Here is a 23,345-nt window from a genome sequence, read left to right on the forward strand (position 1 = left end):
TATTTTCTAATCACAATGGGATGAAACAACAAATTAATGGCAGAAGGAAAATTAGAAGCTTCACAGGTAAGTGGATATTAAAGAGCACAATCATGAATAATCAACACATCAGAGAAGAAAGACAAAAATAGAAAATATCTCAAGATAAGTGAAAAGAAAACGTGACATACCAAAATGTATGGGATGCAATCAAAGCAGTATTGAGAGTTTATAGTGATAAATACCTGTAATTAAAAAGGAGAAAGCTATAAAGGAGAAAGATATTATACCTCTAAGATTGAGAAAAAGTAGAACACATTAAATTTAAGGTTAGCAGAAGGAAAGACGAAATCAGAAATAAATAAAATAAAGAGTAAAAGAATAGGGAAAAATCAATAAACCTGAGCTGGATTAAAAAGAAAAATCAAACTAGCAAAACTTTATTGGAGTAACAAAAAAAGAGAATACTGCATTAAAATGTAAAAATAAGAGAACATATTTCTACTGATTATAGAGAAATAAAAAGTGTTATAAGAATACAATGAATAAACTACAATAACAAATTGAATAGGTTTGATAAAATGGACAAATTTTTAGAAACACAAAACCTACCAAGACTAAATCATGAAGATATGGAAAATTATAGCAGTACTGTAACTAGTAGAGACTGAATTCATAATTGAGTGCCTCCCAACAAATCAAATTCCATAACTGATTAACTTCATGAATGAGTTATACCAAATAGTTAAAGACAAATTAATATAGGTTTTTCTCAACCCTTCCACAACCTGAAGAAGAAACACTTTGAAACCCATTTTATGAAGTCAACAGTTTTTGATACAAAAAACAAAACAAAACAAAATTACCAAGAAAAAGAAAGAAAAATTTGCTTAATACCCCTCATAAATATAGATAGAACATTTTTCATCAAAATATTAGTAATATAAATTCAATAGCACATAAAAATGATCATACTCTGTGACCAAATGGGATTTATTCCTTGGATGCAAGGGTGATCCACATATAAATTCAATCAATGTCATCTACTACCTGAGAAAGGAAAAATCATATGATTATTTCAATATATACAATAAAAGCATTTGACAAAACTGACATTTCCTCATGATAACAATACAACAATCTAGGAGTAAAATAAAACTGCCTCACTTAATAAGGGGCATATTTGAAAAACCCAAAGCTATCATCATACTTTATGGTGAAAAACAACATTTTTCTTTAAGATGAGAAGTAAGATAAGGAAATTCATTATTACTCATCCTGTTCAACATGCAGTACTAGTTAAAGTCCTAACCAGGTAAATTAGACAAGAAAAAGAAATAAAAGACACCCAAGCTGGAAAGGAGTACATAGTGCATGATTGCACACGTAAGGAGCACATAAACCAGTGAAACGTGGAGAATCAGAAAGTAGAATGCTGATTCCCGGAATCTGGGAGAGAAGAATTTAAACAGTGATTGTTTAATGGATATGGAATTTAAACCATTTAAATGAGTGAAGTTTGAAAGATCTGTTGTACAGCGTTGTGCTTATATTTAGCAGTAATACAGCACTTAGATATGTAAGAGGGTAGATCTCATGTTTAGTAATTTCACCAAATTTTGTTAAAAATTAAAGATATATGTTATGTATAGTAATATGGTTTAAGTGTTTGACTTTGTGACTTTACTGGTACTGATACTTTTCTACTATCTCATACTCACCTTTATACTGTTAGAGGTATCACCATGTCTTGCTTCTGTCTCGTATGCTTTTTATACTATGAATTTTGGATTCTATCATCTTAAGATGAAACATGATTTTGCTGGCTGGATTTGAGGATTTTACCTGTAATTTACCACTGACTGGCTTTTGATTTTGAGAAGAACTATCCTATTTTGTTTGCTTGTTTGTTTGGTTGGTTTGTTTTTTTTTTTTTTTTCCATCACACTTGAAAACAGTTGAGGAAAATGTGCAGCTTTGCAGCTTTTATTAATATCTTGCTAAAAGTAACATCACCTTTTTTATTTTACCACTAAGACCATTAGTAAATGTCTTTAAAATATGAATGAATATACTTTCACCATTCAGCCATGCTAATGCTTTATGAAGGTGTTAACCATAAGAGCACATTGTTGCTTTATTTTCAAAAATCAATTTATTTTACACTGATGTGTAGAATACAATCTTAAGTACCTATAATGATGAAAGCACAGTAATATACTTTAGTCTTCTTTCTTGATGGATTTAATACAATAAATACTAAATAGTCACTTTCTCCTGAGTTCAGAGTATACAGGTACAAAAATGATAACCTTCTCTTCACTTCATTGGTGATACTTCTGTTTTGAGGACAAGGGCACAAAAAAGTGTAGCAATAGAGAAACACAGGAACTAAACAAGTGTTTCATAGGAGAATGATGTAATCTATCAGGGAATGGAAGCCAAGGAGATGTTTTCTTGAGGAGATAACATTTGAGTTCTGGAAGGCAGAAACGACTCAGAATATCTGAATGCATTCTGATTGAAAGCAAAATCTAAGAACCTTTGTTTGGAGCTGTATTTCACAGTCACCCTAATTTACTTCTTAGATTACATTGTCTTTTATTTTAAATGGGCTTGCAAAATTTCCCCTTAAAGCACCTTACAGAAAAATGAGTATGAATTAATTATGTGGAAGTATGGAGTGGGCGAAAGTCATGCTCAATGTTCAATGGCCTGAAGGAAGGGCCATGTGAAATATTCAACGCTTGTGTGATTGGAGGTTACAGCAAGGGATAAAACATGAGCAAGACTGGTGAAAGCACCAGAGGTTAGATTACTTGGAACACAATTAAAGACCATGAAAACCGATTTAAAGGTCCTGCTCACTGTGAAGATCAAAATCCCAAGACACTTTATTGACAATTGACAGGTATGGTACTACCTGATCACAATTGCACTTAAGGAATTACTTTGAAAGCTATGTGAGAATTCAAGCATTGTGAATGCCAGAGATGATGATCAAGATGTTTGTAATTATTATGTATGGCAAATATATACTAGTAAGAATATAAAACAGAAACTATTGTACGAACTCAACAAATAATGTTTAGACTAGAGTGATCATTATAGACTGAGAGAAATTAACAGTTGTGAAAAATATTTGTGTAGACAGTTACACAAATATGGTAGAATATGACAATATACTAAGTGGAATCTGGAAAGTTTGTAGAAGCAGTATTAGTTTAGTCTTGAAGGGTAATGTGTTGGTTACTGCTTTTTGCTGGAACAAAATACCAAATACATATAAGTTAAAGAAGGAAAGGTTTATTCTGGATCACAGTTCATATAGGTTTCAGTGCACAGTCAGCTGGGTCCAAAGCAGGGCTGCACGGCAAAGGAGAATCAGTCTGTGGTGTGGCAAGCAGGAGGCAAAGCATGTAGTGACTCACTTCCTTTTATCAGGCTTTGCCTGCCAACATCACATTCAGCTATTAATCCACCAGTGGACTAAACCAGTGATGAGTATCATACTCATAATCTAGTCACCTCCCAAGAGCTGCATCTCTGATCTCAATGAATGAGGCTTTGGGGGGACCATTTGATCCATAACATGAAAAACAATTTTCTTACAGCAATATAGTTCATCACTAATTACTAAAATATGCAAATTTTAAATGATTATTACCTTTTTGCTAGTGTCTTTTTCTCAGAATCTCTAAATACTTCACATAACTAGTATTGTGATCTTTACAATAGCATCACTATGTGGATTAGAATAATAATAAATCACTTTTCCTAAAAACTACAGCAAGTCCCTGCAGTTACAAACAATTTCCATTTTAAGAACTTACTAACATTTATTCATAACTCAGATTTGTTTATAAATCCAACAAAGCAAATCTTATACAACTTTGACACAAATACAAATATCAAACTTTAAAACACATAAAAATACAATAAATCTCTGACTGTAGTGTACTAGTGTACACTATTGGTCTGTAAAGTAAGCACACAGCAACACAGCCATGACAATGGTGGCAGACACATGAACTACTGCAATTTGTTCAATGGCCTGAAGTATCTGTGTATGTTCATAATACGAAGTCTGTTTTTGTCTGTGAAAGTTCATGATTTCAGTGTTCTTAAGTCTGAGACTTACTGTATTTTATTATTTAGTTATATCACTGCTTCCAATACAGTCTCTCTATATCATCCCAATCCAAATATATTATTGAGAATTTGGGACCATTTTCTATTCCTATCAAATTATCTGAAAGTATTCAAATAATATTAACTCTAATTTCAGAATAATTATGGTTGGATCTGGAGATAATTTCAGGCAAATAGGTATAGGAAAATATTGACTTCTTAAGATCACAAATCTAGATTTTTTTTCTCTTCAATTCAGGGGAAATTAAATCAAAAGTAATACATATAACATTCTGTAATTATTTAACATGTTTCTTGTGGCTGCTAAAGGATTTTTGCTTTCCATTCAGCACTTAGAAATTTCTATTTAGTAAAAAATATTTTTACTTCTCATATGTATAGAGTGCTTAAGGAAATTTCATCTGGAAAAACCTGCATAGTGTTTTCATGCAGTAAAATTTATTTAGTGGTTCATCTTTGCTATTTATTTTTATTAAACAAGTCAAACTAGGGTATTAGTTTTAAACTTTTGCTTTAAAACGTTATTCTATGGAGTCAGTTTCAGGTCAAAGAAAGTTCAATATGATATATCTCCTCTAGACATTGCCTTGTGAACCATATGCCCATGTTAAATCACAAATGATAAGTAGATATGGACTTGCACATTGCTAATTCTCATTTTACCAGAATTTTATGACATCTCATAGTCATTACAATTGTCCAATTACAGTTGATCAAATTGGGTTATTGTTAATCAGTGAGTCTGTCTTAGGGTTAACAGAGGGTTATTTGCTCGTATTTATTTGTTAAGAGGTCTGTTCTCATATTAAGAAAGCCAAATGTTCTGTTTCAAAAGCAAAATACTTCTTTCTGTGAAAGAGAAAGATGGAAGATTGAAATTACTTTACAGGTAATACTATGAATACATAACTTCTATGTAGTCTTTCAGTAAGCTTAATGAAAATCTGTATGATTTTAAATATCTTTTGGGAAAAATGATGTTGGTTATTCACCATAAGATATTATTCTACAAAAATTGCACAATGTAGTTAAGAAAATAGAAATGTTATGGTTCTTGTGATGGGAAGAAATAGCTCATTCCAAGCAACCCATTCATAGCAGATTTAGGTCCCTGTAAAGATTTATATTTCAAGTAGTGCCAAGCAAAAATTTTCCTTGGCTTGCTGCAAGTTGCATTATGAAATTGTGATGGATGAACATTGATTTACTTATACACCTATTGATTCTTATACTTGAGAGACAAATAAGTATGAATATGGTATATGTTCCCCACAAATGCCAGAGAACCTCTGGACAATGATATCAGCCTAAAAAACTAGAGAAACCTCTATGGCTAGATATGACTAGAGAGATTCAAACTTATCAGTTCCTGACACTCTCATTTGGAAGTGATGGCATTGCCATATCATGTCAAGTCCAAGTGTTAAACTGTACATCATGGTGACACCAGACAAGTGTGAAGTTTCCAGAGCTTTATTTGACCTAAAAGTCTTTTAGGCATCACCTCTCCTCTTGATGCAAAATAAAGAAGACAGAATGAGTGGAGGAGTGGGGGGAGGGATTTCTTTACTTCTTCCAACTGAATCCAATATGTAATCTTTTTACCTCAGTTTCACTCTTTAGGTATTGATTCCTAACTTCTTGTTCCTCTTTCAGAAGTAAATGGCATTAATAACATTACTGTTTTTGCCCACTAGTTCAAATCTTCTTTGATTTTCTTTTACTTTCTTTCTTTCTTTTTGGACAAGTTTCCTTAAGAGTACTATCTTCAAACCAATACTCAAGTTAACCTCAAAGAAATAATTTATTAAGAAGCATTATTAAGTATTATCACAACCATCCATTCATCATATATCTATATATCTATATGTATATATATATATATATATATATATATATATATATATATATGTGTGTGTGTGTATGTATGTATATCCTTATCCATATATTAGAGAGAACCTGCTATATGTGCTAATGTTCTGGGCCATATTTTAGCTACTTGGAGAAGACCGGTCACAGTGTAGATCAGGACTTGTCCCCTAAACTTATATATGTGAGCACTTATCATTCAGAAGAGGTGACTTGAATGCCTTCTCTGGCAGTCAGAGAGTACTTATACCAGCTTCTGTGGAGATTTGGGAAATCATTTTGTTGTAGATACAAATATAAGGACATGATTTTCTCCTTCCTTCTAGGATTTTTAAGTCCAGTAGTGATTTATTCAGGATGATTTGGTGTTGGAATTTAGAGTTCACTGTTGATCCTGGACCCTGCAATAGGCGTCTTCCCAATGTGGTTTCCCTGCCTTCTCACCTGTATGACCGACTGAGAAGGTGGCTCTCTTGACATCTGATTGTCTGCAGCTAAAGTATTTGCCATGGAATTATAACATCTTTGTTTCCGTATGTATGGTAATTTGCTGTTCAATCAAATCGGATCAACATTACTTCATTAGGATAAAGATAGACATTTTAACAATAGGGAGAATTTCAAACTAAATAAAAACTCACTTAAAGTTATAGTCTCAAGGTGAATCCATTTTCCTACAAATGAATCTAATTTATCATTTATGGCAGAGAGATAGATATCGCATTATGTATAAATAACACATTTTCTTTATCCATTCATTTGTTGATAGACATATAAACCACTTCCAAGATTTAGCTATTATGAGTTGTGCTGCCATAAACTTGGGTATCCAGGTAGCATTTTTACCAATTCCCTGTGATAGATGAAATCATTCTTGCCAATTCCCTGTGATGGATGCAATTATTATTTACTGCAAATATATACTAATGAAAATAAAAGTATAAAACAAGGAATATAATAAAGGCCCAAAAGCTATCCCTAAAATCTTAAAAAAGAATAAAAATTCTAAGTATGTTCATACTTAGTTTTTCCTTTACTGAAAATACTATGAATGGACTCAGCAAGCATGCTTAAATTTTAAAACAATCATATCCTCTTTGAAAGGCAATTTCTTTAAACTGGATAGATTTCACTCATTTTTTATGTAAGATTTTGAAACTTCTATCTTGGAAAACTAAAATACTGTGTGGCAAAGTTGGATACATGTTTCAACTTAAAATGTAGACTTTCACTGTGGTCAATGTATTTGTTGTGGTAAAGTATTTGAAAGGAAATCCTCAGAATAATTTGGGGTAAGAGAAAATGCTGTTTTAAAATAAGTCAGCCCATCAGTTTTGAACCTCAAAAATAGCCTTATTCTGGACAAGAAAAAATTAATAGTTATTGATGCATAAAGACTGTATTTATAGTTGGATTATAATATGTAATTGCAATTTAAAGCCAAATATTACAGGACTCTAATCTCATGAGCTTGATAATTTTGCAAAATGAATTAATAATTTCACAGTTAATGTTAATGTCCTTATTTAGTTGTCATCTAATTTGGTCTGTGTCTTGGTGATTATCACTTTAGTTAGTGATTCCTATAAATATTGAACATTGTTTTACAGGTTAACTTTCCCACAATTTAAAGTTGCTTATGCTATAGTCCAGCCTAGATGCATCATTTTTGGAAAGAGGGGTCCTTCCAATTTGACAGGAAGTTCCTTTTCCTGGGGATTTTATTTTGCTTGGGATCACGGAGGAGAAGAAAAAGTCAGAATGCCAAATTATGAAGCGTACTCTTTACTGTGGGGCTGCATCCAAAAAGGGTTTGTAACACAGTGTACAGTCTTGTAGCCCAGCTGTGTGGAGCATTGATTGCTTCTGCCTAGAGCAGGGATACTGTCAAGTTGCTCTGTGAGTTGAGTCATCTATTGACAAAGAGCTACCAGCCCGCAGATAATGCTGTGCGGAGCTGCTCTCGCTGCTCCCACTGCTCCCACGATGCACTGCTTATAGCAGCTGTCAAAGATACTGAGGTATCCACGGGGAAAAGAGACTTTTACAACTGCCTAGAACAAAAAGGGGGTGTGAGGGAGGAGGCATTTCTGTACAGTACTGACCAAAGACAAGAGTAGGCATCAGTGCAGTATGAATGCATACCTCACCAAGCAACACAGCTGCAGCCGGGGGTCCGATGGGATGGATGCCGGCAGGAATGCACCCTCACTGATCAGGGAGGCCCACTGCGCCTGTGGCTGGCAGAGGGACCCTCAGGGACTCGGGTACAGTTCTCAGACCATGCCCCCTTCAGGACCTGGCGGTCCAGCTTCAAACAGGACCAAGCTGGTCACCTTGTGGGACAGTATGCGGAAAAGCCCCCACAAGATGAGCTCCAAAGGCAAAGGAACTTGTGAGGAGCATTGTGCCTGCCCACATGGTTGGTTCAACCCAGCACAGGTGAGCCTTTTTCTTGTGACTTTTGTAAGAAAGTTGTGTAAGGGCAGGGTGGTTTGGAAACTTTGCTGAGCCTCCTGACTGACTGAAAAATGTCAGGCAAAAAGTCCTGTCATTTGCACATGTGTTTGTGGGCTTATACCTTTGGGTGGTCTGGCAAATTCTAGGGATGCTTTGCTTGATTTTCTTTAAGTGATTTTTCCTAAATTCAACTTATCTTGTTCTCGGATGATTTTACTTTTCTGCAGCATTGACTTTAAAAGCTCTTTACTTCTAAGCATTAACTTTTCTAGTCTGTCTGGCCTACTTTTTAAATTATTATTTTCTAAGATATAGAAAATAAGTTTTGATCAAACATTTTTCCATCTTTTTGAAGATAAAAGAACATGTACTCAGCTATAGTAAAGAATGATTTAAAGTATGTTCTGAGTTTACTACATAACTTTTCAGTTATGAAAAAGAAAATTGGTTTGTACTAAATAATTTTTATAAATGATAAAAATAATGGAGAATGAGAGGATGATTACATTTAGAATAAAATGACAAAACATTTCATTTATTCATAGAAAAGCATTAAGGTTATTTATAATAAAATTTGTAATTCTGGCCTGTAATGGACTTATGAAGCAGATGTATGCATTCCTTTAATTAATTCCTAACTTATTTTTGTTCCTACACTACTAGCATTTTACCAGAAATCAGATCAGTTCATTTTTAAAATTCTTAAAAACAGCTTCCTATGATTGCGATAAAATATAAGTAAAAATCCTCTTATAGTTATTGTCATAAATACAGAACAAAGACTCTTCTTAAATATACATTCAAAAAGAGCTGCATTTGCAGAAAAAATCTTCATTTTAATGCTCCAGCATAATTGAGAAAGAGATATTGATTATGAATAAAATGTTATGATCTGAGAGGTGTAGAGGACATTTCAATTTTAGTAATAGCTTTTAAAAAGTACTTCCAAGAATATCATATTTCACCAGCTCTTCAAAATGTAGTTACATATACAGGACCATGGATATGGCTTTTGATGCCCTGATATAAAATTATTTTGCTTAGAAGTATAGAGCATCTCAGCATCTTGATTTAGAAATTAATTCAATTTTAAATGGAAAGACTTGACATTCAGAAATACTGTTATTTTTAAAAATTGATATGAATTCCAAACTGAATAAATTGTTGTAAAAACTTTGAAAAATCTGTATGCTTATTAACAAATATTTCCACTTAAAAATTTTTATCTTATATTTTTGTGTTGATTATACTACATTCTCAAGACTCACATAGGATAATAGGATAGGAAGACTAATAATAAGTACATAAGTTGGTTTTTTTTGAAGCAGGCTAAAAAAAACTTGTTTTATTGTTATAATTCTTTCTTCCAAAATATAAAACGCTTTTTATATTGTAAGTCATAATTTCCCATTCCAAATATATAAGATTACATTTTAATAATCATATTAAAAATAATGACACATTTTCAACTAAGGGAAACTTTCCCCAACCTTGATTTTTAACAAAGTTACTTCCTAATATTTAAATAGATTCTCTGTACTGATAAAGATACAGTGAGACGTAAGAAGGCAATAAAATGAGATAACCCTGTTTCCCTTTACTGTTTTGCGTATACATTTCTGTACATTTTCTCTTTCACATGTATTTTATTATTGGCAAGAAAGTGACCCCCAAACATCAGAGCAATGATATCATGGTTTAGAGTTTTCAATATTGTGATGTTTTACTCTTATTTGGAACTTTATACTTTGTCATCCCAGATCTATAAAAGTGCTACCATGATTGGCTGATGAGTCTCTTACTCATTTCCATTCAAGCATATTATATTGAATGACTTCAATATGCTTGCTGATATCTGTGCGTAGGTTTTAGTGTATTTAAATAACTCCATAATACCTACTTCAAAATCTTAACATACTTCATGTGCATGAGTATATATTTTTATATATGCATATACTTGATACATATAAAATTAAAGTTCTGTATTTTTCCTATTTTCTCACTAGAAAATATTGTTCTTTCAAATAATTTTTCAGTCTCTTCGTATATTTTTCCATGAAGCATATTTACTTACCTTCTGGTAGATGCTCAAAAAACTGATATATATGTATATATTTATTTGTATTCATACATATACACATATAGCATGTATCTATGTTTTATACAGAAATATGTAAGCAGTGTATAACTGGGTATACTATCACAAAACAAGAGATAACGTGTATCTATTTGTATGCTTGTGTGTATCAAAACTAAATCTGTTTATGAGAATTTTGTCATGTTATATTTACCCCCCTTAATTTCAAGATATTCTGTGACATATTGCAAAACCAAGGATGACAGCTAATGGTACCAGAATCGTTGGTGAAGCAGTGAAAAGTTGGTACATGTTTTAGAAAAGCCTAGGGACCCACATGAGGTACAGAATGTGCCCAATGGGTATTAAGCATTAGGAACTGGGATTTTGTCCTCAGAGATATTTGCTATATTATGTAAAAATCAGCAGTGTGATTTCCAGCTTCTGTGATAGAGGGTTTTGGTAATGATATGAGTTCCTCCCAAGCCTTTTGCCAGGCTTCTGTCATTTGAGGTATAGTGCACTAAAAGAACTCTGTCATTATTTGTTTTTCATCAGGTCTAAAAAAATGGCTTTTGCCCCTTCTTAAGTTTTCATTCTATTTAGATCTGTAGAATTAATATAACCATAGTAGTAGGTAAGAAAATGGAAAATTCTTATGTTGAGAAGTGAGTTCTAAAAGTGAGTTCTTCTAGGATATGAATGTTGGCTTTGAGAAGAAACATGCACATCATTGCATTTGTAGCATTTCCCTCCAATGAGACTAATCTAGGAAGTCAGCACAGAGCAGTAGAGACATCATTCAGGCATTTATTCATTTGTTTTTTCAACTACTATATACTCAGTGCCTACTATGAGCCAAACTTCCATAGCCTATAGTTATATAATGATAAACAAAAGAGTGTTCATCACTACCACTATACGGCTGACAGCCTAAAGTGGTATATAATACTTAGAAATATATCATTATATACACAAATTATATCATTGTAAATCCTAACTTGGCAGTGAAATAAATTCCCAGGGTATGCTGCAGATAGCATAGTAAATTTATGTTTAGGATACAGAGGACTACAGAAGAGTAAGAGGGCAAGATATTTTTTATAAACATGATTACATCACTTAATGCCTAGATTTTATAACTGTAAGATTGAGATAAAATAGTATCTACTGCATAGGGTTGGAGGAATGAGTATGATATTACATGCAAAGCACTTATCACAGTGTTTTCATATATAAGGATATCAATAAATACTTGCGGAGTGAATGAATGAATAACAAGTGTACAATAAATAAGTAGTGATTATTATTAACCTATTACTTGACTCATTGCTCCGGAATGGCTAGGAAAAGAACAGAGATACATCAGTGAAGGCTTCTTACAAGTGGTAATATTTGAATTAAAGTCCCTAGAATTTTGAAGAACCATAAAGGGAATGCATTTATTACATAGATAAAGCAAGGTAAACTTTGTGAATACAAATATAAATTTTAAAAAGTATATCATGTCTTTGTGCTTATCTGGAACTGCATAGAGTTCTTTCTGCCCAGAATATTGAGCTGTATAGTGCAGCTCATCAAGACTGGGGCCTGGAGGGAGGAGAGATGGTCACGGAGTTGGGTGTGTCTTGACAGGGTCTCCATTAAGTCTGCAGCAGAGTCACTGCAGGAGTTTAGTTCCTGTTCTGCTGTTCTCATTGTGTTAGGCCTCATAGTCCATGAAAACTTCTGAGCCTCAACTTCTGTTAAACTACCAGCTTTTCCCAGTTAAACTCCTAAATCTCTTCCACTACTAATATCCCATGATTCTGTCAAGTGACACCTATTAATTAATGGAAAGCACTTTTGAAAGGTTTTGTGTGTTCCTGACAGAGAATCCTAAATTTGAACTCTTTAGCTCTATGTGACTTCATCTGTTAATGACTCTAAGACTCATTTATTTTCTGTGAAAAACTTGGAAAATGAAAGTCATTTTGCAAGGATATGTAACAAGAACTGAAAACATTATACAATGATCAGACCATTGCACTTGGAACAGTGAATAGTATTTTTTATTATAGATCATATCCAAATTATGGTTTATTTTTGTCTTTTTCCTTTTTATCGGTACCGGAGATCGAACTCACAACTGCCTGCTTGCAAGGCAGGCACTTATTCCACTGAGCTAAATCCCCAGCCCCACAAATTATGTTTTTTAACCTAAACAAACCTTATTGTTCTGCAAATTAGTCACTGGTATTTTCATTAGAATTTCTAGTTTGCTCATTGAATTTTTCATGGTTTCCTTATAATCATGAAGGTTAAGCTAGGCAACTATCCAGAAACTCTTGGCATAGTACAATATAATGCTGGTGCTGGAGTGACATTTTGCCCTTGTATTCTCAGAAATTTATATCTGTTTGCACACACATACACAATCACATATTTTAGAATTGTATTGATGAAGTCACATTTCCATAAGCTTATATTCAGAAGCAAGGAAATGCTGACTTTCCAGTATCATTCTATGAGAAAAATTGCATTTAGAGTATTTAGAAAAGCTCTATGAATTTCCCCACACAACCTTTTTGCAACAGCTCCATGAAGAGCAGTTCCCAGTAAGTTGTGTGCTGAAGATTTTAGTCTAGGATGTGGGATTGCCCTAGGCTGAAATCTCAGCCTCTACCAGTCAGAAAGATATAACAGCTTATTTTAACTCTCTGGCTACATTGATTCTTTTAAGAAGGAAAGTCCCTTTAAAATGGGAAATAAGACGTGTTTATTTTCTGGGAAACACCAGCCACCCATGAGTAAGGAAAATAGAAGTTGCAAAAACAATTAAAGTTCTAAGCATTCCTGTGGCGGACCTGAAGCCACGTAGTCAACACTCCTCCTGGTACCCGAGTTACTGAACGCTGACATCAGCTACATATTTTCTCCAAGGCAGAATAAAGAGAAGCAAAGCACAGAGGATGGGAAACAAAAGAGCAATGTAGTTTAAATGTTTACCAAGTACACATGATGCCTCCAAAGTGTGAAGCTCTGTGCTAGGCCTTTCTGCTAGTCATTTATTTAAATTTGTCTGATAACATTCACAAAGTGCTATTGTAACCTTCACTTTGCTGATGTGGAAACTTGCTCATGATCACACTACTGAGAGGGGCAGAATTTGTTTCGCATATACAAGTGTATATAACTCCTTTATTTTTTCCACCGGATCCTGTTTTGAGATAAACTCGCGGTAGAATGCCCCTGCATTGCCAACATCACACACTTCTATAATTCTCTAATTTAGCGAGGATTTTTGTAAGGAATTGGAGTTAGTTTTACACTGTTGAGAGTTCTGGCACCCTAATTCTGCATCATTTTCTAGTCTCAGGAATCCTGAGTGAGTTATACCCCAGAAGATCCTTCTCCAGACTCATCAAGTTTAAAAACTACTAAATTGCAACAATTGGAATTGATTCCCAAGCACTCACACCAGAATAAGATGACTTGCCCTTAGAAAGATTTTATAATCTGTGATATTTGCAAGTTGGACTCTGCTTTGCAATAGTAAAGAATTGGATCCACGTATTGTAAAGCTACTGTTAGTGAAATATAGTACATATTGACATTGCCTTGAGTTCAAGGACATCATTTCACATTTCTGAGTGTTTGTGAATTTCACACACATATTCTGTCTGCCTATATCTCTCTCATGCCAAGAGTCAAATCTCTCTCTGTTACCACCATCTGCATTGCTTACCCCCGCCCTTCTTTTTCTGATATTGTTTGATCTAGTATGAATATAGTCACCTGGTTTTCTTCTCCTCCATTCTCTACTTTGTTCCATGGTTTTGATTTGTTAAAGGCATCTAGATGTTTTAGAATTATATCATAACTGGATTGGAAATTAGTGGCCACCTAGTGCATGCACTTTCCAAAAGGAAAGCTGAAGCCTAGAGAAGTTAAGAGCTTTGCTCAAGGTCATTCAATTTGTGGCAGAATTGGTTCATGTCTCTGAGGTATCTTTTTACTGTTCCAAATTACCTTCCCATTCTTGTCCTTACATGCTTGTCTTCAGAATGCATGGTTACTGACAAAAAAAAAAAAAAAACAAACATTAAGCATGCATGTTTTTAAGTATTATAAAAAAAGTTGCATGAATCTAATTTTTATTCATAATTAAGACTACCAGTCTTCAAAGGCAGAAAGTAGAGAAGAACCTTGGGATGTATTAGGTAAATGGCGAGGTACTTATGTGCTGCTAATGACTTGAAAGTGATGCTAGCATTTAGGGAAAGGGGCCAGGGATGCTAGATACACTGGAATGTGCAGAGAAGTCCGGTACCAAAAAGCACAGCTCTATGTGCTCCTCCCAACTTTTAACATCATACTGGACATTGATGAATTACAAAGCACAGTTAATGATTATCTGAGCCTAAAATGAAACTCAGATTTATAAACAAAACAGTTTCGCATGTAATATACATTGTTTATAAGAGTACCTTCCTCTATTAATTCTGTTGGGAGTTTTGTCAGGAGTTACTTCCAGTTGGGAAGATCCCATGCTCAGGAATTCTGTTCCTGGAGTTTGTGTACCAGTCTGCCTTTGCAGACCATCTGCAGATTCAGAACTGAACAGACTTAAGATTCCTTTTAACAGCTCAAGAAATAAATATTGCTGGAGTCTTTTGTCTGCTTTTAAGTTTTAGAGTTTTTAAAATTGTATTTACTGGCAAATAAGTAAATATAATTGTGGTGTACAATATGATGTCTCAGTATGTATTGCAGAATAATCAAATCAGGATAACTAGCATATTTTAACTCAAATATTTATCATTTCTTTGTGGTGAGAACATTCACAATCCATCCTTTTAGTGACTTGGAAATATGCAGTACATTGTTAGTTGTCATCAGCAATCCAAGGGGAAGTACAGATGTGCTCAGAGAAAGGAGACCAAATATTTTAGATTCACAGGAACATGAAATCCAGGGATCACACCAAATTTCACTGAAAAAGTGTTCTTAAAATATTCTATTTATTGTATTAAATATATCAATTTTAAAACACTTTATAGCACAATACAAAATTTATTTTGTGCATACTACTTGTTTCCTTTTTTCAATATTATTCTGATATTACCCTGGAAATTTTCCACATTTAATTTCTCCATAAGCTCTGAACTTGCTGTTTATCTTGTTTATCTTACTGTTTCCTATGTTCTTTCAAATGATTAAATTTTGAAATACTAGATAGCAAATTTATGCCTCTATCTGAAGAAAATTATAAGCAGACATAGAAAGATGGGTAACACAGAAATGCATAGTAAACAGTTAATATTTAGCAAGCTACCTAGGGAACTGTCTCCCTGCCATGCTTTTACTTATTTATTCTTAATTTATTTTGATTCATACACAACAACAATAGTTATACATATTTATGGGTACCATGTGATGTTTTGATACCTGCATACACTCTATTGTTTAAATTAGGGTGAATATATATATATATATATATATATATATATATATATATTCCTCAAATAATGATTTACATAAAACAAAGACTTTCAACGGTATGAAATGAAAAATAAAACCATTTCTTTGTATGAATATGACATTCTTGTGTACTCCAATTTTCTGTAATTTTCTTTATCATACTGTGTGTATTTCAACTAGAAGTATTGCTTTAAATCTCTTATCACAAACAGATAATCCGTTATTCCTTGTTCTAAAACTAACTTTGAATTCAAGATTCATACTATGTCTGTTCTTTGGTTTTCCTGTGCTTCTTCTAAGAAGGCGTTTCTGACCTCTGTTTTACTTAAATTGAAATTTATTCAACATCAGAACATGTAAGCATTTGACTGTTTTGTTGCATCATCTAGTATAGTTACATTCACAGACTGACTTATTGAAAACACATTATATTAATATAATATAGATTTTTTATTTCTTCTTTAATTTCAGTTAATCCATTACATAAAATTAAGTGTGGGCAATTGTATTACCTATGAATGTTACTGCAGATAAAGAAAGGAGTATTATAAAGCATTTTTTTTAAACTGGAAAGGTAGCTCAGATAAAAATGAACCTCTGATTCAGATATTTGATGTTTTTCTGTACACTATTGTGTGTGTGTTTTCCTCCAGTTAGACCAAAAGCCAGCAAACGATAGCCTACGGAACAAATCCAGCCTGCTTTCTGGTTAGTTTAGTCCGTGAGCTAATAATGTTTTTTATACTTCGATAGTTGAAGAAATTCAAGATTAATATCAAACATATGATAATTATAACAGTCAGATTACACTATTTAAAAGTAAATTCGATTGGAGCACAATGCTACTCCTTTGTTTACATATTGTCTGTACCTACTTTGATGCTGCAAAGGCAAAGTGGAGTAATTGTAATAGAATCTGTAAGGCCTGAATGTCCTGAAATATTTATTATTTTCTGATCCTTTAAAGACAAAGTTTGCTGACTTCCGCATTAGACCACCAGATTTCCCCGTCCTGCTGAGGGTATGTCTCATTCTGCCTAACAAATATTATACTTTTTTAAAAAGACTTTATTCAAACATATTTTCTTTTAATTCTTGCAGCACACAAAACCTCTACTGACCACCACATAATTAGAATATTACCTTGCATTGTGGCTGGTTATTCTCCTAATTAGAGAATGTGAGAGTCTTTCTATGCCCAGCAGAGAGCCCAAATCTAGACAGCCAGTGCCTTGTGACAGTTCTTGTAGTATTATGCATCTGGACCTAGATTTCGCAGCTACATTCATGGCTATAGAGAAAAGGAATTGTGTCCCTTGTGCCTTTACTGTCTAGCAGAATAAGCTATATAATTTATACATCACAGTATATCACAATTATAGATATTCTTACCTATCAAAAAACAGCCTACCTGTGTTTATCATCATTGTTTCTCCAGATCCCAGCACCTAACAAATGATGAATAAGGTCTTCTTCATTTCTGAATGAGTATTAATATAGATCTTGAATATAAAGATATTTAATAAATTTTGAATTTTATTTGTTACTATTGCTAATTATACAAGATCAAAAGGGACATTTTCTATTCCTATTGTAGTTCTATCTAGGTTTTTTGCTTACTTATTTTTATTAGTATGGTACATTATGATCATATTCTTCATGGGGAAATGATACATATATATTACATATCTTAATGATTTTTTATCCTTTGCCTCCTGTCCCCTGGTTCCATCTCTTGGTCTCTTACTCTTTTGCATAAAATGTATTTCTTATTATCTATATTTTATTTAATTCTTTATTTATACTTTCTATCCCCCATATAGCAGAAACCATGGTATACTTAAACTTGTGTTTCTGATTTATTCACTTAAGAAAGTGGTCACAAGTTACTTTCATTTTTCTACTAAAGACCCAACTTTATATTTTGTATGGAATAGTAGTAATCCATTGTATATAAATACCACATATTCTTTAGTCATTCATCTTTTGTTGTGCATATAGGTTGCTTTCAGGTTTAGCTATTGGATTCCATCTTACTCCAGATAGAATGTCTGTCACTAAGAAATCAAATCATAATAAATGTTCACAAGCCTATAGGGAAAAAAGTCACCTTTCTGCACTATTGGTGGGAATACAAACTACAACAACCACTATGGAAATCTGTGTGGAGATTCCTCAAAAAACTACAACTAGAAATTCCACTTGGCCCATATATTCCTTAGTGGGAATCTTCTAGAAAGAGTTAAAAATGTCACATTACAGTGACACATGCATACTCTAGTTTATAGAAGCACAATTCATAATAGGTAGTTCAAGTTAATAGCAAGCATTTTGTTTTTAGTTTGACTGGGCTCCTTATTCAGTTCTGTGCTGCAGTTAAATTTCAGAAATTTGGTCCTATTTTCAAGTGGAACATACTCTTTAAAAAATAAAAGATACAGTACTGTGCATTTAGAGGACAATCAGAGAAAAAATATACTCATGCAATTTATTTGTATAATTAAAGAGTCACTTGTTCTCTGGAAGATTGAAATAATATCATGAAATATTATTTTATAATTAGTTTCTCTATACTCTAGTATAGAATGCATAACCTTTTCCTACATTATTTTCAAAATTAAATATATATCACAGAGTATAGTAGTATCAATGCATTAAAAATCCCTGATTGAACATATTTGTACTTTTTGTGGTAGTCTGTACTATTTGCTTAAATGTCAAAGTTGATTACTATAATAGCTTGTTATAGCTGGCAGTTAACTAGAATTAAAACTAGATAAATTTAGATAACTTTTTCAAAAATATCTTAGTTCTTGATATTTTTACAATAAATTTGCAAAATCTACCCAAAAGTGAACAATAAAATTATTTTGAAAGTAGTAAAAAGGCTTACTTTTAAATTAAGAATTTATGAATATCTGCTTAGTTTTAAAATATACTTTCAAATTTGAAAATGGAAGCAAATACTATCATGTCCTTTTCATTTGGCTCTTTGTATGTATCTTCAGAAATTTCTTGACATACACTCACAAAGGTAGTAAAATATACAGTATTGTTTATACTGCTTTTAAGTTAAAAGTTAATAGTATAAAATAGAGTTTTAAAATAATTAGCATATTGCAAACATTTTCTTAAATTAGTGAAATATTTTTTCTTTCAGTATAATTTTAGTAAGCCAAAATATGTTTTTCCACTAAAGCCCATATTGTTAAGCATCTGGCTTATATCAGGTATTTTATTATTACTTTTAATCTCACTACAGTAAACACCAATGTGTGTTAACTTTTGATCACATTTCTCTTGAGAATAACTTTTCTGTAAAGTATCACTGAGTGAAAGGTTGTGAATTAAGACTCATATTATATACCTAGTATTTCAGTCAATATTCATTTAACAATTCACTATTGAATCATTCCCATATACCAAAACACAGCGTTAATCAGTAGGGATATAATTGAAAAGAAGAGAGACTGATTCTTTTCCTACAAAACTTCAAGTTAATTGCCAAATTGATTCTAAAAGGCTTTACAAATGTATAATTCCCCCATTCTGAGAGTATATCAACATGCCTTTCCTCCTGTTGTCTTAGTGGTTTTTAATCTTTGAAAAAAACTATATGAATATGGTAAGTTAAAATTGTATGCAGTTGTAATCTCAACTTGTTTTTATTTATTACTAAGGATAAATCCTTTCATGTGATTATAGATGGTTATGATTCCCTTAATGCCTCCCTCATGATAATTCTCATGTGGAACTCAATACATGCTTAATTTGTTGACTGGTTGGGTGGTGTGAAGTTCAGATGGATGGATGGATGGCTAAATGGGTGGACAACTGGATAAATCCATGGATGGATGGATGGATGGATGGATGGATGGATGTGTTGCAAGGACAATTAGCCATGTAGTTATTGTTTAAAAGTCCAAGTAAGAGAAGTTTCCACCTATTCTAAATATAGCAAAGTGGTTCTCTTCATAAGTGATCTATGCCTCTCTCTTTACTATCACTGTAACCCTCTTTCTTGTACCTGTTCTCTGGAAGGAAAAGAGTTGAATATTCTTCTTTTCACCCTGATGTAGGTGAGCAAGTTTGAATTAAATGATAGATGCAAAGGTTATTAGCCCAACAGAAAGAAGTAGACAGTCACCCTGTGTGGATAGAATTTGCTGAGTGGTGAACTATAAGTTTTGAATTGATAGTGAGAGTTTGAAAAGAGTAAGTTATCTAAAAGGTAAGACAGTGGAGGGAAGAATATCATAGAAATTTACTCTCCACCTGTATTTACTCCTAGATAAAAGTTTTAGAAAATTTCCAAGGATGAGTTTGGGTCCATGTATCTAAAACTGTAAGCATTATGCCCCTAACATAGAAAATAATACTTCAGAAAGATAGCATTAAATTCTATCACTTAAAATACATTATTCTTATGTCATTGAAATCAGTACTTAAAATATGACTTATATATGCAACAACTTTTTGGATTCCTCTTATCAAACTTAGCCACACTCCGTCTGTTCTAAGGAAGAAAAAAAAAACAATATATCTGCAATATGAGAATAGTCTGTTTTTTAAGACAGGGAATAGCATAATTGTCAAAGAACCAAATGAGAAGCTAACAGTTTAAGTGACCTGATAAATGTAAGTGCATTAAGAACAAAGATTCTTCTGAGTCAATGCAAAGAGTCCAGCATAATTGGAAGTTTCTTTCAGGGTTTTAGTTTTAGTTTTCCAATCATTAAGTAAAAATAAACATAACAATTGATTGCATGTGACACTACTCTGTGACATTCACTTAGAGCCTTTAGGCTCCTTTCATTACTCTTGCTGGTTCCTACTGGGAACTGCACTGGAATCTATTTAACAATAACCTCCCTTTGCCAACCCATAAATCAAGAAGGCAGTATCAGATTCAGCATTGTTTTTTTATTTCTAGGACAGTGATGAACAAATTAGCCACTAACTGACATAGAATTAAATCTCAGACTATCTCAATTTTATTTCTCTTTTAACATTTCTACCCTCGGTGTTTTTTTAAATATGTGCTTAGATCATTTCCATAGCTACTTGCAATAGCCAGTAGCTCCCAGATCTTCCAAATTCATTCGGAATGTTGTTGTTACTGAATTTATCACTCAAACATATTTTTTACCTCATTTGATACTCAGTTCTATTCATATCACTCAATAATTTTAGTGATTTAACAACTCCAATGATTTAAAGTAGCACTTTCTTTTAAGTGTAATTTGACTTAAATGTCACAAGTGGTCTGTGTTGGAGTAAACATGATAAGTCATTGTTTCTTTTGTCTTAGAGGATGTTTCATAATCCTTGGGGATTTCAATTTCCTAGAGACAGATAGAATGTGAAGACATTTCTTAAATATCTATGGTAATAAAATCATTTCATGAATAACTCATTTGTGAACATCTCATGGATGACACATTGTCAAATGTTAATTGCCAAAATAAAGCTTTGTTTCTAGTAGAACATTCAAAACTGTCTTTGATTTGGCCAAAGCACTGGTTTCCAACTCCATCTCTTGTTTGTTTTCTGGTCACACCTAGTCACTCACTGTTACTTGATTCCCTGAAGCCACCACACAGTTTCCTGCCAAATCTTTACTCATGCCTTCCTCTATCTATAATGACTTTCTGCTCCTCTGCTTGATAAAATCATACTCATTATTTACGGATCATCTCTGGTGCTGTCTTTCTGGAGCACTTCCTTTCTCTGTGCTCCAGAGAATGATGCCTGCTTTCCCTTCACACTGTGATTACTTGGCATCTGTGCTCACTGTTCACATTAGAAGCTTTGTGAGAAACCAACCGTACCTTATTTGTGTCTGTACCTTTAGTGGTAGAATAAGAGCTGACATTTTAATAATAATCAAAGGAACAATATCTTTAAATATTGGTAAGAAAGGAATAGTTTTCCACTAGGCAAAAGAAGCTAGCGTGAGACTTCTTTAGCTGATACTGTGATTATGTCCTGAGATTGCACATCTTGTTCCCCTGAAAGCCCAGATAATTAGTCTGATTGTTTCCCATAGGTTTTAGGAACTAGAAAGTGGACTCAAAATAGTTAAACTGTGCATTGTATTAATGTTTGTAAAAAGCATTCCCCCTTTTTTACTTTGCACTCTATTTTTCTTCTTTTTATTTGACTTTTATTAGTATGTGTTTGAGGTACATAGTGGTTACATGTAGAGGATTGGCACATGTACATAGCACATTTCAATTCCCTTCTTTTTCCTCTTCTTCCACCACTATTTTATTTTTCCAGCATCAGATTCGTTTATTTATGATAGTTTATAAAGTTAATTATAATATATACAAACTGAAAATCAGACTAAAAGGCCAAAGAATGTATACAACATTTAAGACAATCGTACTAAGTCATGGTACACTTTTAAATACATTGTCCATACTGGATTACAAAATATTTTTTCCCTATTATCTGCCTTTTTATAAGAAAGAAACCATGCAATATTTAGGCTTAAGTGTATGAATTAGTTCCCTTAATATTATACATCTCAAGGTGCATCCATGTTCCTACACACGATTCATTTATTCTTTTTTATTGCCCTTTTTATGGCAGAGTGTTACTCTGTTGTATGTAAATACCATATTATTTTATCATTTCAGCTGATGATAGACATATAGACTGTTTCCAAGATTTAGCTATTAAGAATCAGCTATTAACTAGTGATTTCTTACTGTTTTTTTTTTAAATTCTGTATTACTTGTACCCTTATACTGTTTTGTTTTTCTCCTTTAAATAAAAAAAAAAAAAAAAAGAATCAGCTATTATGAATGGTGTTGTTACAAACATAGGCAAGCATACATCACTGTGGTATTACGTCTTCAAAACTTTGGGCAAGATATCTTGAAGGGAAAGATACCTAGGAGGTTGTATGGAATTTCTACTTTTAGTTTTGGATAGATATTAACATAACATAGGCAATTAATACAGAGAAAACGAGACAGAATTAATACTGAGAAGACAATTAGTAGTTGAAAGATCAAAGGTGAAAAGGAGGCAATTGTGTAATAATTTTTAGATGATGTCACAGATAGAAGGATAATATATCAAGGACTTTAAGATTGAAAAGGTTTGATATAATCTTGCAACTAAAGGAAGCTAACTGGAGAAGAGAAAATATTGACAAGAAATGGATAAAAGAAGCCTGAAGACTTTGCTAAGGCCAGGTCAGGTAAACTTTGAAGGTGATAGGAAAGAGTTTGGATTTTATGCAAATAAATTGAGTCATGATTTCCTTTAAGTAAAGTTATGACATGTTGTAGTATACATAGTTATAATAGGTTGATTTTAAGTAAAAATAGAA

General features: G+C 32.9%; 1 protein-coding gene across 23 annotated transcripts in view; it reads left to right on the forward strand.

The window, feature by feature from the left end:
* Positions 1–23,345, forward strand: part of Dlg2 (discs large MAGUK scaffold protein 2) — a 1,893,126-nt gene that overhangs the window by 1,141,841 nt on the left and 727,940 nt on the right. For 2 of the 23 annotated variants that reach the window (XM_063256345.1, XM_003468518.5), the window contains exon 1: positions 7,924–8,442. The exons of 18 other annotated variants lie outside the window; for them this stretch is intronic. In XM_063256345.1, coding sequence (XP_063112415.1) covers positions 8,134–8,442 — 309 coding nt within the window. In that variant the 5' untranslated portion in view covers positions 7,924–8,133. Of the gene's footprint in view, positions 1–7,921; positions 8,443–23,345 lie in introns of those variants that run through there. 3 more of the 23 variants (XM_063256356.1, XM_063256359.1, XM_023564602.2) reach the window with 3 other exon arrangements.

The sequence above is a fragment of the Cavia porcellus genome, unplaced genomic scaffold (genome assembly GCF_034190915.1).
Source record: "Cavia porcellus strain 051 isolate PalLab524CR breed Dunkin Hartley unplaced genomic scaffold, mCavPor4.1 scaffold_9, whole genome shotgun sequence".
In the NCBI taxonomy this organism is placed as follows: Eukaryota; Metazoa; Chordata; class Mammalia; order Rodentia; family Caviidae; genus Cavia; species Cavia porcellus.